Consider the following 15463-nt stretch of genomic DNA (forward strand, 5'->3'; position numbering starts at 1 on the left):
CCAAACTAATTATCAAGTAAAAAGTAAAATATATGAACAAATTCTGAACAGCGGTTCCCAGTTTATCAGAGTTAGGAGGCTCTGATCAGTTTCGCGTCAACCCGTTGACTAGTGCAATGGAAAAACAATTCATTTTTCGTATCACAATTAGGCAATTCTAACATTTCCAAAGATCGGCTTAGACAAGATTGTGAAGTGTAATTTGACAGTCCGTAAGGCTTCGGTGAGAGAAGCTTGAGTAGCACACCTGTTCCACTACTTTTCCTCACTAGCGAAGAAACGAACGATCGAAAATATTATTTAGTGGACTGGGCCAATCGTATTTCGTATTAGGTTCCTAACTTCGTACGACAATGTGGACAATCACGAATACTCAAGCTTATCAAAATCATTTGCACTGGGTTTCGGAATGGATCGTTCCTTGTGCAGATGAGTTGTATCCACAAACAGCTCGTTTTTCATGTATTTTGGTGGTTGAACGGAGCTGGAATATATGAATATTGAAAAGAAGATAACGAATTCCAATTTGGGCTCAAGTAGAACATGAAGTTGACAGAAACTCGAGGACTGCTCTTATTTGATGAGCCCCCAAAAAGGCGAAACCGGTCGTGGGCTATCGAAGAGTTTTCAGCAAACTTGTGAGTAGTTTCCTTTATCGATTTCCTATTTCTCAACAAGCGAGTATCTGGAGTCACTCTAGGAACCGGCGTTAAATGTCAGTTTGTTACCAAGATCAGACGAAAATTACAACGACGAATATGACTCAAAACAGAATCAAAATGAATATATTTGTAATGCACTACTCATAACGTTGCTGAAAATTTGTCGGCAGCCCACCACCGGTTTCGCCCTTCTTGGGGCTCATTAGGTAGGCAAAGTCCCCGAGTTTCCGTCAACCGTATGTTCTACTTGACTCTTCTCTAGATTCACTCAAATGCATTTATCCAGCCTTTCTGGTGCCCATGTAATCTACCAATCATCTTTCCGCTGGGAATACATTGACATCAGAACATCTGGGCACCAGCCATTGCACGCACGCACAGACATGCACTCATCTAGTGAGGTAAACAAAACTGGGCATCTGACTAGAGAAAAATTAGGAATACAGAACGTGCGAAGCTTGAAATGCAAGAATGTAAATCTCACAACAAAAGAACCAAACTTCCAGCAGAAGAACAGAGCCAGACCGAAGGGACTGTTTCGGTGTTTTAGTGTTGCGATGTGATCGAACGCGCAGTCCGTGTCCTCACTTTTGATCCCTAGAAGTGAATGAAGGATCGTTTTATTGTCAAGTGTTTGTTCACGGTCCGGTTACTTTCCGGCTGTAATCACTTCCAAGTTCAAGCATCCGAAACAGGTGGAGGGTCACTCGTTTTCCACAAGACAAATAAACCATAAAGGAAACTACTCCCAACGTTGCTGAAAACTCTTCGACAGCCCATGATCGGTTTCGCCCTTCTTGGGGCTCATCAGGTAGGCAAAGTCCCCGAGTTTCCGTCAACCTTATGTTCTACTTGAAACCTCACAAACGGGAGATTCAGCTGGGTTCCAGGTGAGTCTCTCGAAAAACCAAATTATTTTACAGATGAGTAGAATCACAATGAATTGTGCTGAAAAAGATGTTACTAAATTCGCTTGGTTTTCTCAGAACATTTCAGATGCCTTTCAAAATGGACCTGGAAACCTTTTTTTCTATTTTCCCCATGAAAAACGTGCTTTCACTCAAAATTTGATCTATAAATGCTGGAATGAGAACGAAAATGAATTTAAAGGCAGGAAAACTCACGCTCTTCTAATTTGTCCTTAAGAGAACCGCAACTTTTAGGCGTCCACAAATTTTAGCTTCTGTTTTGCTAGCAGTAGTGCTTTACGCGTTGTCTAAGGATAACCACACCCTCGAGAATTTTTTTCATCCGGTTATGACACTTGATCTGAGAAGTTTTACTGTGATCTTTTGTGTTGGCAAGCACTTCCTGTAAGTATGGACTGCATTTATCGGGTCTCTTGCGTGTTTAGTTCGGTTTCCGTTTGCGCGAAGTGGCAAACATTTGGACAAGTTAATGTATGCCAAAGGCATTTGTCAACCGCTGGCTGTGAGCACCGAGGTTTCCAACTATGCCGATCGCTACATCTGTTGGGAAATGGCTTTCGAGAGTAGTGGTATCCCAGTTCAGCCGAATAATCCAGATTTGTATTGCTGTTTGTGAACCGGACCAGTAAGCTTGGTCCTGCCCGCCTCATCTCTTCTTGTCAATTATGTGACCTCTTCGTCCGTCTGCTTTTCCGTCTTGCTTCATCTCAAGTGTAAATAACGGTGCAGCAGCATTTCTACCGATTGGAGTGGTCACTACGCCGATATCGTAAATCTCGTCCAAAAGCAACCCTCGTTATTGCGCCTTATCTGATCACGTGCGCAAGAATTCACCGGTCATTTGAGAACAGTCGCTTGTGATCAATTCCGCTGCCGTCCATTTATCGGTTCGCTTCCCCATCTCAGTGGGAACCGATTAGCCAAGTGATGTCTTCTGACTGAACCCCATGATTCAGTCAAGTCTTACGCGCGTCTGTACCTTCATTCGCCATTCCATCAAATCTGGTTCTCCACTGACAGCTAATGGGAAGTTACTCAGTACTGATAAAATTGCTAGAAACTCTTCGACATTTACCGTATTTGATCTTCTTGGAGCTCATCGAGTTAACGCAGTCCCCGAGTTCTTCACGTTCTTCTAATTCGCAAATACACTCATCTGCAAATTATCTTAGTGCTAACAGGGGACTCGAATGGATCCCGGCTGGACCGGCCGGGTTGGTTGAGCAGCGTCAGTAATGGTTTATTATTTGTTTTGACCTATCCTTTCCAGGCACTGTCATCAGGGTCTCCAGGTGTATGCAGCTTCATCGAATTACAAGCACTACTTTAATTCGTAATCCTTACTAAATGGGAACCAAACTCTACAATATTATACAAAAACTACCCGAAAAGCTTTTACCAATTGTGGATCAGATTCCGCTTTAGTTCCAGCCAATTCCTAGGTCTTATTGTCGCCTATTCTCCACACAGTTTGCTCATCTCACCACGGTTTGTGCCCGAGGTGAACCCCGATAAGCTAGCGGAGCGAAATAAGTCTAAATAAAAGCTATTCTGGTTCTTTTTTATCTTCAAATGCTCGAATAATTCTTCCTCTTAAAGGCGTGTTTTTTTGCGGTTTAAACACAGAAACTGAAAATCACGTTCTTTTCAATAATTGTGAAATTGCTCCTCTGGGCTGAACTGGTGACCTCTTCAGGTAGATTAAGGTGTTGTCAACAGAGATGAGAAATATGGCTCAACGCTTCTCGAAATACTGAGTTCCCTTTGGAGGGCATCTCTCTATAATATATGTTGGTTGCATGCCTGATTTTGTATTTGTCAGAGAGAGTTTGAAACTGTCGCCTAGGTACCACCAAGCGGACAGGAACGTTTATACAGGTAGCTAAAATAAGTGCCTAAAATTAAGCTTTTGTGGACAAAACTGGACAAGGAAATTAAAGCGATTGGTTTAGGTTGCGCCCCTCGCTCTGAGATGCCCGGTGTGCGTTGGAAGGTTCTTTGGATCAAAAGTACGTGCTTCATATGGGACATCTGAGTAAAGCCATTCTCCCTTTCACATCAGTACACTTTAAATTGGAAGAGAGCAACCTTAATTTCCTGGCCAATTTTAAGGTTGATATTTGTTCGTGGGGACATCGAGGGAGGAACACGTCTCTGGGATTTCTCGATTGGTGGCCTCTATGAAGGATACTTCCTGGTAATCAATGAATTTATTCAACATAGAGGAGCAGTCTACTTCAGAGCCCTATAGATTGTCGTACTTTTAATTGAACTCATTGTTCTCGCATTGTTCGCCGGAATTTCACTCACTCATCGGAAATACCTATTATCATCCAGCAATCTCATCGGATTAATTGACGCGCGACTAAAATCGACCTAGTCATTTATCTTAAACAAAGGTGTTCAAACCAGATTTCTATGCGCGTGGTTTTTTGATGACCAGAATGAGACTGCTGATGACTTTTCCACGTGTCCAATCGATCTTCAGATGAGAACACAATCCCGTGTGTGGCTGCACTTGTCAAAATCTGACCACATCTTTCCTACAGCACCAGGTGACCTTTCGGTTCCGTTTCTGTGTACTTATCTGGTCCTTCCTGATGAAGAATAAGATAAAACGGTATAATACAGTAAGAAGATATTCTTAGCCCATACAATAGCTATATAGCATATGTAAATAATCAAGTTCACAATAACTCACGTGATACACACTGCGTGATTGGAAGCTGGCGGTTGTATATCCGAAGTGCAACCTAGTTACCGCGCTGAACATACTTCGCGTGACGTTCCATTTGATGGTTCGAATTTGCTTAGATCTCCACGAGATGTACGCGACTAATGAGCTCCAATGTGAATGACACCAATGTAATGGGTTTTTCACCATGGATTGGTATCACCAACACATGAGATGGCTCGATGTTCAGAGAGTGGATTTACTGGTCGCAAGGACCGTCATTCGAAACCAACCTGTGCACCTCAACTTCTCCTGTCCAGGCTTGGGCAACCTGGTTGTATCCCAACCCTCTTGCATCCTTCGGGTGGCAACACAGCTAGGCACCGAAAGGGTGCTAAACCTGGTTGTATCCCAACCCTCTTGCTTCCTTCGGGCGGCAACACAGCTAGGCACCGAAAGGGTGCTACAGCTGAACAATTTTTTCACCAACAAAACGCAGGGTGTCAAGGACGCATTTGGGGTGGGTCCGTGCATAAGGATACGCAAGCTATTGTCGGCGTGGGTAAGAAGGAGGGAATATTATGTGGCCCAATAGAGGCAAATCTGCGCTTCATATCCATAGATATACTTGTTTGGCACCAAGGAATGCATTTTCGGAATAGTACATTTCACTGCACTCTCATTGGCCATCCTTCAGTGCTGTAGATGTGTACGGAAATCCATTCGTGGCCCATGGTTCCTTCTGTATTATTCCACACTACCTTCGGTTACGAAGTCCGAAATCTATACTACTGACGAAGCTAATCTTCGGTGGAAATCCATAGAATATTCCACTGCTTTTTCGCATCGTTTGAACTCCTCTACATTGAGCGCCGCACAAAGATTTAAGGAGATTCTAACCCGGTACATGGCGTTTTGAAAACGGCCTTCGATCAGTAAGCAGGTGTCGTTATGTTGCAGTGCGTCGAATTCACAGCCCACGTGACTGCGTTTTTAATCAGGACATCAAAAGTAGCTGTGTGACGAAGGCTTACTGAAAACCACTCTTAGTTCTTCTGAAGTCGAAACCGACAAATAAAGTGAATGCTGTTGGTTGTCGTTTAACAAACATTTTGGGGAAACCCAAAGTACAAAGGAGGGAGTTTAAACCAAGCAAATATGGGACTCAAAATAACAGAATAGGAGGTTCAAAGACGGGGCAAATCACAGATTGATCACTGCATATCGCGAAATCTGACTACAAAATAGTTAGGCTGGGGACTTTATGAATAACTCCAATGAACACGTGGAATATTGGCTTTCTAGTTCAGGAAAGTTCATAAGGGCAACATCCATTTTGAAAAATGAATTACTCGCAAATCATAGTTCTGTTATTTTGCATAATGTGCGCAAAAAGTGGACTTTTGAACGTCTCATTTAAGTCTCAAGCTGAGTGGTTGATAAACGTTGTTAGACACAGTCAGAAAACTTATAAGTAGTGTATTCCGTCCCTACAATGTATTGGGATAAAGGTATCAAGTGAAACATGAGGTCTGGTCCAGTACATCCAGTTGAACCGGGACATTGTAAACGAGAGATTCAGTTGGATTTCCTCCTTGAAACATAACTAAGTATGCAAATAAGTGCACTTCGCTAGAGTGAGCTTAGTGCAGAGTGCTAGGATTACCTGTCACCAAATTTTACACCCTCAGATGACTTGTTGACTACACTTATCACTCATTTCTCTTCATTCAATCACTGCCAAATGACTGCTGAACTGATATAAACGAAGGGATGTCCTCAAAAACAGTTCTCATCATTCAAACTGAACCATAGTGCTAAACGCATGCGTTGGCGATTGAGCCAAACTCTCACAACCGCTTTCAGTGCCACGAATTCAACAGTGTTCAAAAAACATGACTGATATTGACAGAACCCAACCTAGGTAAACCAGAACCTATGATTGCCTTCTCCCGAGTATACTTTACTCAATGCATTTTTGCGGCAGTAGATATGTAGATTAAAAGGAGAGGAACGATCTTCGAAATATACACAAATTTGCAAATCAATTTGGTTTTCACGAGAGACTCAACTGAATCTCTCGTTTATGGTATTCTACAACTGAATGTGCTGCACACAGGCCGCATCATGATTCAGGTGGCATGATATTCGAGACATCGCAGTATATTTTCATAAAGGAATATCACAAACGTGAGATGCAGTTGAGTCTCCCGTGAGATGGCCCAAGTGGTTAGGGCGCGAATTTACTGACCGGAAGGTCCGTGGTTCGAATCCGACCTCCGCCACTCGACTTCTCCTGCCTAGGCTTGGGCGACCTGGCAGTATCCCAGCCCTCGTGCTTCCTTCGGGTGGCATCGCAGCTAGGCACCGGAAGGGTGGTACAGCTGAACGCTTTCCATTTCTCCCGTGAAAACCAAATTGATTTGCAAATGTGTGTATTTCTCGAAAACAGTCTAATTTGGGTTCAATTAGAACATAAAGTTGACGGAAACTCGGGGACTGCGCCCACCTGATGAGCCCCATAAAGGGCAAAACCGGTCGTGGGCTGTCGAAGAGTTTTCAGCAACCTTGTGAGTAGTTTCCTTTATGAGAGAAACGGTCCTCCGAAAGGAATTCTCAGCACGTTTCAAGGATGTTAGCAACTAATGGCTCGAATCTTCCGTTCAGTTCAGTCACTCCTGGCCTTCTTGAATGCAGCCAATGCAAAGAACCAAGACAGGTTTCAAAAAATGCACTTACTCGCATGTCAACCGGTTTTTGACGTAAGACCCACACGAAATCCAGCTGAATCTCTCGTTTATGATGTTCTTGGGCCGTCGAAGTATTTTCAGCAACCTTATGAGTAGTGTATTGCGTCTGTACCATGAAACAAGCCTGTTAAAAGAAAAACTATCTCTTAGACCTTGATGAATCGGCCTCAAAAACAGTCTGTACGAACCGTTGGAAGTTGTAGCTGGCTGTAATTAACCTTGGTCAGGCTGGCAGTGAATCCAACCTGATCCTGGGTCTGATACTCGCTGTTTTTTAATGTTTGTCGAATTATTTATCTGCTAGTCCATCCTAACCCCGAATCTGAATGTGTGTCAAGAGCTGACAAGAGCTGATACGAAATATCTGAAACCAGTATGACTTAATGTGATATTTCTTCTTCCTCTCATGCAAATCATAAACGGAACTGGATGCATACAGTTGCTTAAGAAACGCCTGTCTTCACATGGAGATCCGCATAGCCTATCGATTCGAGTGGTATGTTCGTTTCGTCTTTGATCGATCTGTTCCATCGATTTTTCATCCGTTTTGCAGCTGAGTTATTTTTACTCACTTTTCATTTACAGTATACAATTCCAACTCGGTTGCTCTGACATTTGTCCGCAAACGAATTGAGCTTCCCAGCCTTCAACCTATAATGGGGTTAAGTCGGCAGAACACATCAGCATCTATCTGAATCCGAATTGAGAAAACCGGCCGAAAAAAATTAACTTTGAAAAGATGGAGGCGACCGACCAGTTTGGCGAAATTTAGCTGATCAAACCTGACTGCTGAAAGTTCGTTTTATTGCATCGCAAATTGACCTGCCTCCAGGTCATCAAACTCCCAGCTCATCAGGCTTTATTTCAGTGATGCATAATTTTGAAAGAGCTTTTGACGTAACTATGCAGGTTTTGAAAGTTCTGAGAATTCTCATAGCTCCTTGGTACAATAAAATGAAGGTGAGGATGTACTATACCACTCGTAAGGTTGCTAAATTCGCTTTAACAGTCCACGACCGACTTCACCCTTCTTAGCTCAACCTTATGAACCGAAATTGCATGAAATTTGCGAATAAATCTGGTTTTGCGAGAGACCCACCTGGAACCCAGCTAAACCTCTCGTTTTTGACGTCTCTAAGCAACCGAATGTGCTGCACTAGGCCGCTTCATGTTTCAGAAGGTGGTGATTAATCACACATCAGCTGAGGTCATGTCCACATGCATCCTGAACCACCAGATCAAATGTGCTATGGTACCAATCCCCCATTCCACACACTAGGTGAGTACAGATCTCCTCTGATTACCAGTCTAACTACCCTAAACTTTCATTGGATAATTTAGTTTCATGAAAGTAAGAAGGGAATCATATGGAGGGAGAGTGTGGATCCAACTATTTCGTGTATCTCATCAGCTGTTTGAATACGTGCAAAATGATATTTTGACAGAATATCACATCCCACATCAGGATGGGTAGAAAAAACTGCGGAAGTAGGCACGATTCAATCCCTGTCTTAAAAAAGCAAGGCAGGACTGGTCGTGGATTTTGCGGCGCCCAGTGCCACTGCTACAACTGGGCAACTGCGTTGACAGGGAATTAGTAAGTAACGAGGAGCTACCTAGAAAAATTTAACACGACCAACGCAGTCGTATGCCTCTTACTGATTCAATACGAGTACGAAGAACCAAGACCGTTTTCCAAAATTGTAGGTTGCCAAAAGAGCGGTCGTTCTTGAGAACTTCATAACACACTCAGTGTGAATAAACAAATGAAACTCGTGTCTTCGATCGCCTTACTTTGGTCAGGCCGGCGCTGAGTAATATCTGTGGCCCTAACACTGATCCAGCCGGGATATATAATTCACATAAACAGCTGAAGAGTTATGCAAAATAGTTGAATCTAATCCAACCTGTCATGATACCTCTTAATTTTATGAAATTGGTGAAGGAAACTGGGTGTATTAAAAGTTAATTTTACCCCTGTTGTCTGGTCGATACGGCGCATCGTTGTCTGTTTTACTCCCAAGTCTACTGATGGCACAACCCGACGAATTCCTCATGTGGAAACTGTAAGAAACTGTACGAGTGGTGACAGCAAATATTCCTCACTCGAAAACACCTGTTCAAATCACATCCATTTTAGAGGTCAGCTTCGAAAACGAACAAAGTTGACTTTTTCCATGCGGTTGAACTATTGACGGCTTGTTTTTAGCTGCCATATATACAGTGGCGACACTTTGAGTGAAGAGCTATATATGGCTACAGATTTTACCTTGGCGAACAACAGCCGTTAGTTCGCTCCACAATTTTACGTCTCGCTAGTGAAAAGACGCACCAGACATGGGGTACTCAGTGCTGGGACACCTGAACACTTTTTCCGGTTTCAGACTAGCAAAAACTGGTCTTATTCTGGCTTACTTCCTCAACCCTAGGCACCAGACAACTTTATGTCGGCAACGGATTCACTCTAGGGGTCTAAACAGCGATACAATATGACTGGTACCTTTGTGAACGATTCTGTCAACTGCGCTACATGTAACACGAGTAACGAATAACCGGAATTAATAGTTCAGATCCCAAGTAAGGAGCAAAACAGGTTGAATTCTGCTGGAGATTCGTAATAGGTGCACTGCTGATAATCCTCAGTAAGGATAAAACAGAGGTATCCGGGTTCTTCGGGAAACGGCGCCTTCAGTTACGGAATAAAAGTCACGACTCAAAACACGTTGCACGTGGGTTCGGGTGTAACGGTGATACCACTGATGGGGAGGCACGCTAGTAGCATGTGTTGTTCGTGGAATTTTGCTTCGCATCTTTTGAAGAGGGGAGATCTGTTGCCGAATTCGTGGAGTCACTTTGTAACATTNTAACATTTGCTTGGATTTGAGTGAGGAATGATTGGAGTCAATGAGTCTCCAGGAAAGTCCAAGAAGACGCATTCAGGAGAAGATGAATGTACAGTTTTGTAAATAAGATTCAAATTAGAGTTTTGCTTCCCTGGTCTGTTAGCGGTCAGTCGGCATTTCCTAATAAATAACTCCGCAGAAAAGGCCTTCTTCCTTTCCTTTCTTCGGGAAACGGCGACTTTAGTTACGGGATAAAAGGCTCGACTCGAAACACATTACACGTGGGCCCGGGTAGACACAGATCTGGCTCAGCTCTTTGACTTTGTCTAAACCAAGCCTGAGGCTGTCATAGCTTCATGTTTCATAGCTTCACGTTTGAGTAACGTTTTGTACATTATTATACGATATTATTATACAATACTATATGAATATTATACCATAAATAACCAGACACACTTGGTCTGGGCTCAACAAAGTGATAAATGAATTTGGATATTCCTCGGAATATTGTTCACTTCAGATTCACCAGCCCAAGTTTAATTGATCACTAGAACATCCCGGAAAATCCGACATTCAGTTAGCCGCCCAAAAATGCACAAACAGAAAGTAAATGACTGATATTTAAATGCGATTACAGTGTAAATGAGCAGGCTTTATCATACTGAACACTTCACATATTAAATTTCATGTCTAAGTGTGTCGTATTTCATCACCTTGTCATCACAACTACACCCGAAACCAGACCTCTAGAAAATGGGGTATTTAGACTCAGGATAATAGGTAACCCAACTGGCTTCCCAAACTCTTCTTGTTCCCTTTTTGTGGTTGGTGATCCATAGAAATCCCCGTTTATTCGTCAACCCCTTGGTTGGCTTTGTACCTAGTTGATGTTTGGGTTCGCTTGCTGGCAAGTTGCGGCTTACCTACTCTGCAATTTGTGATTCTTCAACATACGTGTAACCAATATCTGTTTTGGTGTTTCAAAAACCCAAGTTGCTAGTCCATCCATACTACTTTGGTTCATATTGGGTCATTCGAACATGTGATCTGGTTAGCACTCTTATATAATGAGGTGAATTTGTCTTGCGTACCGGCCCTATGAGGTAAGGGGAAAGAGGTAGCGCTAACAACTGTGGACAGCGGTTGGATAACCGGGTCACGATGAACCTTTTGCTATTCACGCAAAAATGTATGAGTGCACAACCATAGCACTTATAGTGAACTATCGGGAAGGTCAGGTTCCTGAAACTAATCCCAGAACGTTCGAAACCTGCTGAGACCCTAAAACTCAACCAAAATCTCAATAGGGAAGCCGGCAAGCATCCAGGCCAGCCAATCACTCAGTCAAATCAGCAAAAGCCGATGAGTGTTCAGGCATACGACAGAAGCACAACCGAATATGATCAGCGTTCAGGCATTTCATAGAAGCACGATTGATGTTGATTAGTGTTCACTGAACGCCTATCAGACAGCCTGTATCAGTCAAAAAGTGTCCTTTAAATAGCGCGGAGCCGCTGTACTCGCATGCGCTCGCTTTTTGCAATTAAGCGTTTGTTCCTTATCGACAGGTTATTTTTCTGGCACTAAGCCCTGCAGCGGGAACAGCAGTCAGGCATCACAGATTGGCGACTCAGTCAGATAAAACATGAACCTAAGCACGAATATCACTCAAGATGACCAGTGTGGTGCCGAAATTACTGCGGTGTGGACCACTCTTATATGAACGCTGGAAGCACTCTTCGCTTGCCTTCGAATATCGAAGTTTCTCAAATGGTACTTATTCACTTAGGTGAAAAAGAAAGCTTAGAACTGATTGAGTAATGATCTACTTCGGAAAAGTTTGCTAACAATCGGTAGATTTATTGCTGAGTGACGTCCCGCTTCTGACATAAAAGCTTCATCGGGCCAAGTGACTAGGTCACGAGGTCGGTCGAGATTTAAGCTAGAATGAGAACCAATCAGCTGAGTCAAATTAAATCTCTTTTGGGTGTGGACCAAGGGATTTTGTGGGTCACCAAGTGTTAAGCTTGACTTAGCTGATTGGTTCTCCTTCCGCCTTGAACATCGACCAACCTCGTGACCTGACAGCTTTTGTGTCAAAAGCGAAACGCTGCCCAGCAATAAATCTACCGATTGTCACGCGCATCTGTTGAACAGCAGTCAGGCATCACAGATTGGCGACTCAGTCAGATAAAACATGAACCTAAGCACGAATATCACTCAAGATGACCAGTGTGGTGCCGAAATTACTGCGGTGTGGACCACTCTTATATGAACGCTGGAAGCACTCTTCGCTTGCCTTCGAATATCGAAGTTTCTCAAATGGTACTTATTCACTTAGGTGAAAAAGAAAGCTTAGAACTGATTGAGTAATGATCTACTTCGGACGGAAAAGTTAACAATCGGTAGATTTATTGCTGAGTGACGTCCCGCTTCTGACATAAAAGCTTCATCGGGCCAAGTGACTAGGTCACGAGGTCGGTCGAGATTTAAGCTAGAATGAGAACCAATCAGCTGAGTCAAATTAAATCTCTTTTGGGTGTGGACCAAGGGATTTTGTGGGTCACCAAGTGTTAAGCTTGACTTAGCTGATTGGTTCTCCTTCCGCCTTGAACATCGACCAACCTCGTGACCTGACAGCTTTTGTGTCAAAAGCGAAACGCTGCCCAGCAATAAATCTACCGATTGTCACGCGCATCTGTTTACTATAAGATAATTATAGTGTTACTCAACTAACTGTCAGCATCGAAGCAACATTAGTTTGGTGTTCATCAAAAGGGCACCCAAGAAACGTATCATACTGTTCTCGAAGAAACAAAGCAGGAAAGTTTATACTTTTCTAACGACAAGACTTTACTTGAACTGAGCCTCATAAGATCAGGCCAGAATCTTGACATCTCTTGTGTGTCTCTACAGTGTTTGGATTACCACAACGGTTTCTTACTTCTAAGTCTTATATATCGGGGGATATTTCAGTGAGAGGGGTTAAAACAGTATTCTGATTACTTAGATAAACTAATCTTCTAGAAAAGGAGGACTAGATTTTTCGACTGACCCCGGATGTCTGATTGGAACAAAACAGAAACGCACCTTAAACACCACAACGTTCATGCAAGAAAGGGAACAGATACGTAAGCTTATTTTACTGAACAGGATTAGCGTTATGACAAAAGCCCTCACTTGCACACAAGTGTGGATTTGATTGGAGACTGAATCCAGTTGAATCTCTTGTTTACGGTGTTGCAATGCGGATGAATGTACTGCAACAGGCCTCCTCGTGTTTCAATTAGTGCAACATTCAGGTTATCGCAATACATTGTTGTCTAGGCGTAAGCCGCTACTCACAAGGTCGCTGAGTAGTGTAGCACGTCCAGGATTAATGTTAATCTCCACAAAAACATCGTACAAAAAGGATCAACTCCTGAGACATAACCCTTCATCATTTGGTTGCCACTGCGCTAAACCGCCTCTGTAGTTTCGTTTCCTTAGTTACCGTATTCGAAACTCTTGTAATTACGTGATCAGTCAGGTGAACTAAACATTCATTATACGCCTAATAACTTGATTGCTCAGAGTTACTCCCGCCATTAGAAGGTCACGGTCTTATTTTGAGAAATATTCATTCTGCATTGGCTATCTTCCAGCGGTCAGATGTTAACCACAGCGACTTCGCAGTTACGGTTCGAACCGAACCCCTTTGTTGCAGGTCACATTCGTCTTACAGTATCTGCCAGACATCCCATCTCAGAGTGAATACAGTAGGAACGATAAACGGAACTCCGATAATGGCTTTAGTTTTTTTCCAGAAACGTCTTTTATATGCTTTCTCACTTTACCTGACGATTAATCAACTGTGTGATATTTAGCACTGGCAACTGCTGCTCGCATATTGCTGTCAATACTGACGGCGAGGATGTAAATGTCTTATTGATGTACTGTATATTTCTAAGACATGCTTAACGTGTGATTCCCTTTTTCAATCACTTTGTTCTGTCCACATTTGGAAACTCCACATGATAACGTAGCAATTATGCTTTGCTATTTCAACCGCTCGGCAGTTTGATTGCGAATGTTTCATCATCAATCAAGGTGATAAAATCAGTGCATCGTGGAGCATAGCGTTGAGTAGTGTTCGTGTGTGTTAATATAAGTGCTGTTAGCTGGGAGTGACATTCAACCACAATTGTTTTTTTGGTCAGGCAATTCCATTGGTTGCCCTGTTATCCGGCGGCCTGAGCGATCGATGACCACGTGACCTTCGAGCTTGGCCACTCCATGCCGTGGTGAATTTTGGAGTGAACTCTGCTCAGCGAACAAACCAACGAACATCTACGCTGCTTGAGCTAACAATGTTCTGCTCTATAGATCCCAGCACACCACTATGCGTGCATAAAAGCTACCTTTTTAGCGTTCCTCTCTCATCACTGAGTTCAAACTAAGAATGTACATACCGGATTTTCGGTTTCCTGAAGAAGTTAGCTTCGAAAGGCGAGCAACCGTTTCTCTCGCACAGCATAATGTACATCAAAAGTTCATGTTTCTGCAGTGCTTTGAACCACCAACTGACGTCATTTTGTAATACAAATACTATTGGAATCAACCCCTTCATGTAAACATATCAACAATGTGCAAAGCAGAGTCATATGATTGACATTCTTATCAATGCGAAATCCACAAATTGAATGATCAGTGGGGGTTTTCGTTCTGAGAATTTCATACTGGACTCAAGTAAAGTATGCAGATGAATATAAATTATTTCTTTGGTGTCGAGAATTTCCATTGAAGCTATTTTATTTTCCCTCGAGAAGTCCAGCTTTCAGCCAGGACTTGTGAATACTGTATGTACACGAATACATCGGCGTAATGCGTAATTTGAAACCTTTTAAAATGTTTCAAATTGAAGATATCGCGGTGCTTCTTGGCCCTGGGTTGTGAGTCCTAAATGGATTCATCTAACTACTCGGTTACTCGGTTTAAACATTAATAAAGAATTCCAATAGCTGTAATTAAGGTATGAACCCGAGACTTGAAACAGAGAACGAACTCATGGCTGACGTCGAATGTTGTTGTGACCTGATGGGAGCCATTGTTTTTCGGGGCTAAACAAGGTTGGTTAGGGAGTACCGAGAGAGGATCAGAAGTTATGGCGAACGCATTTGATTGCACTCCACAAGATATCCTGGCCATAAGCTTTATGGAAATGTGCGAGCTTTCAATACCGTTCGCAGTCGATGAAAGGGAGACCTTAGCAATCAAGCGAAAGCGATGATCGCTTGATTTTAGAAGGTAAGAGCCAAGCACACGGTGCTACTATGTACAGGGCATGTATTCCGATTTTTACCAGGCAACTACTGGAACGACCCAAGCATTATCCTGAAAGATAACAAGAAAACTTTCAAAATCTTTTGACTAAATTACGTGTCTACTGTTTCGTGTTTAAGTCTTAGTTCTGGCCCTACTTTCCATTTCTAGCTGAACAGCAAACTTCGAAGCATACCATCAGCTATTCCGTGTGTACCGCAGGACATTGTCCGTTGGTCGTACCGCGCGGGAGTTAATTGCTTCATTCAGCCGTAACTTGAAGAGACCTAGATTGAACGTCATT

At 42.9% G+C, this 15463-nt stretch overlaps 1 protein-coding gene across 1 annotated transcript; it reads right to left on the reverse strand.

The window, feature by feature from the left end:
- Positions 1–458: 458 nt before the first annotated feature.
- Positions 459–4364, reverse strand: T265_09775 (hypothetical protein; the record flags this gene model as incomplete). The annotated part of the gene is made up of 3 exons (XM_009175949.1): positions 459–696; positions 1305–1510; positions 4293–4364. 3 exons carry the CDS (start codon positions 4362–4364, stop codon positions 459–461), a joined length of 516 nt encoding a protein of 171 aa, XP_009174213.1.
- Positions 4365–15463: the final 11099 nt, after the last annotated feature.

Source organism: Opisthorchis viverrini (assembly GCF_000715545.1).
Source record: "Opisthorchis viverrini unplaced genomic scaffold opera_v5_302, whole genome shotgun sequence".
NCBI lineage: Eukaryota > Metazoa > Platyhelminthes > Trematoda > Opisthorchiida > Opisthorchiidae > Opisthorchis > Opisthorchis viverrini.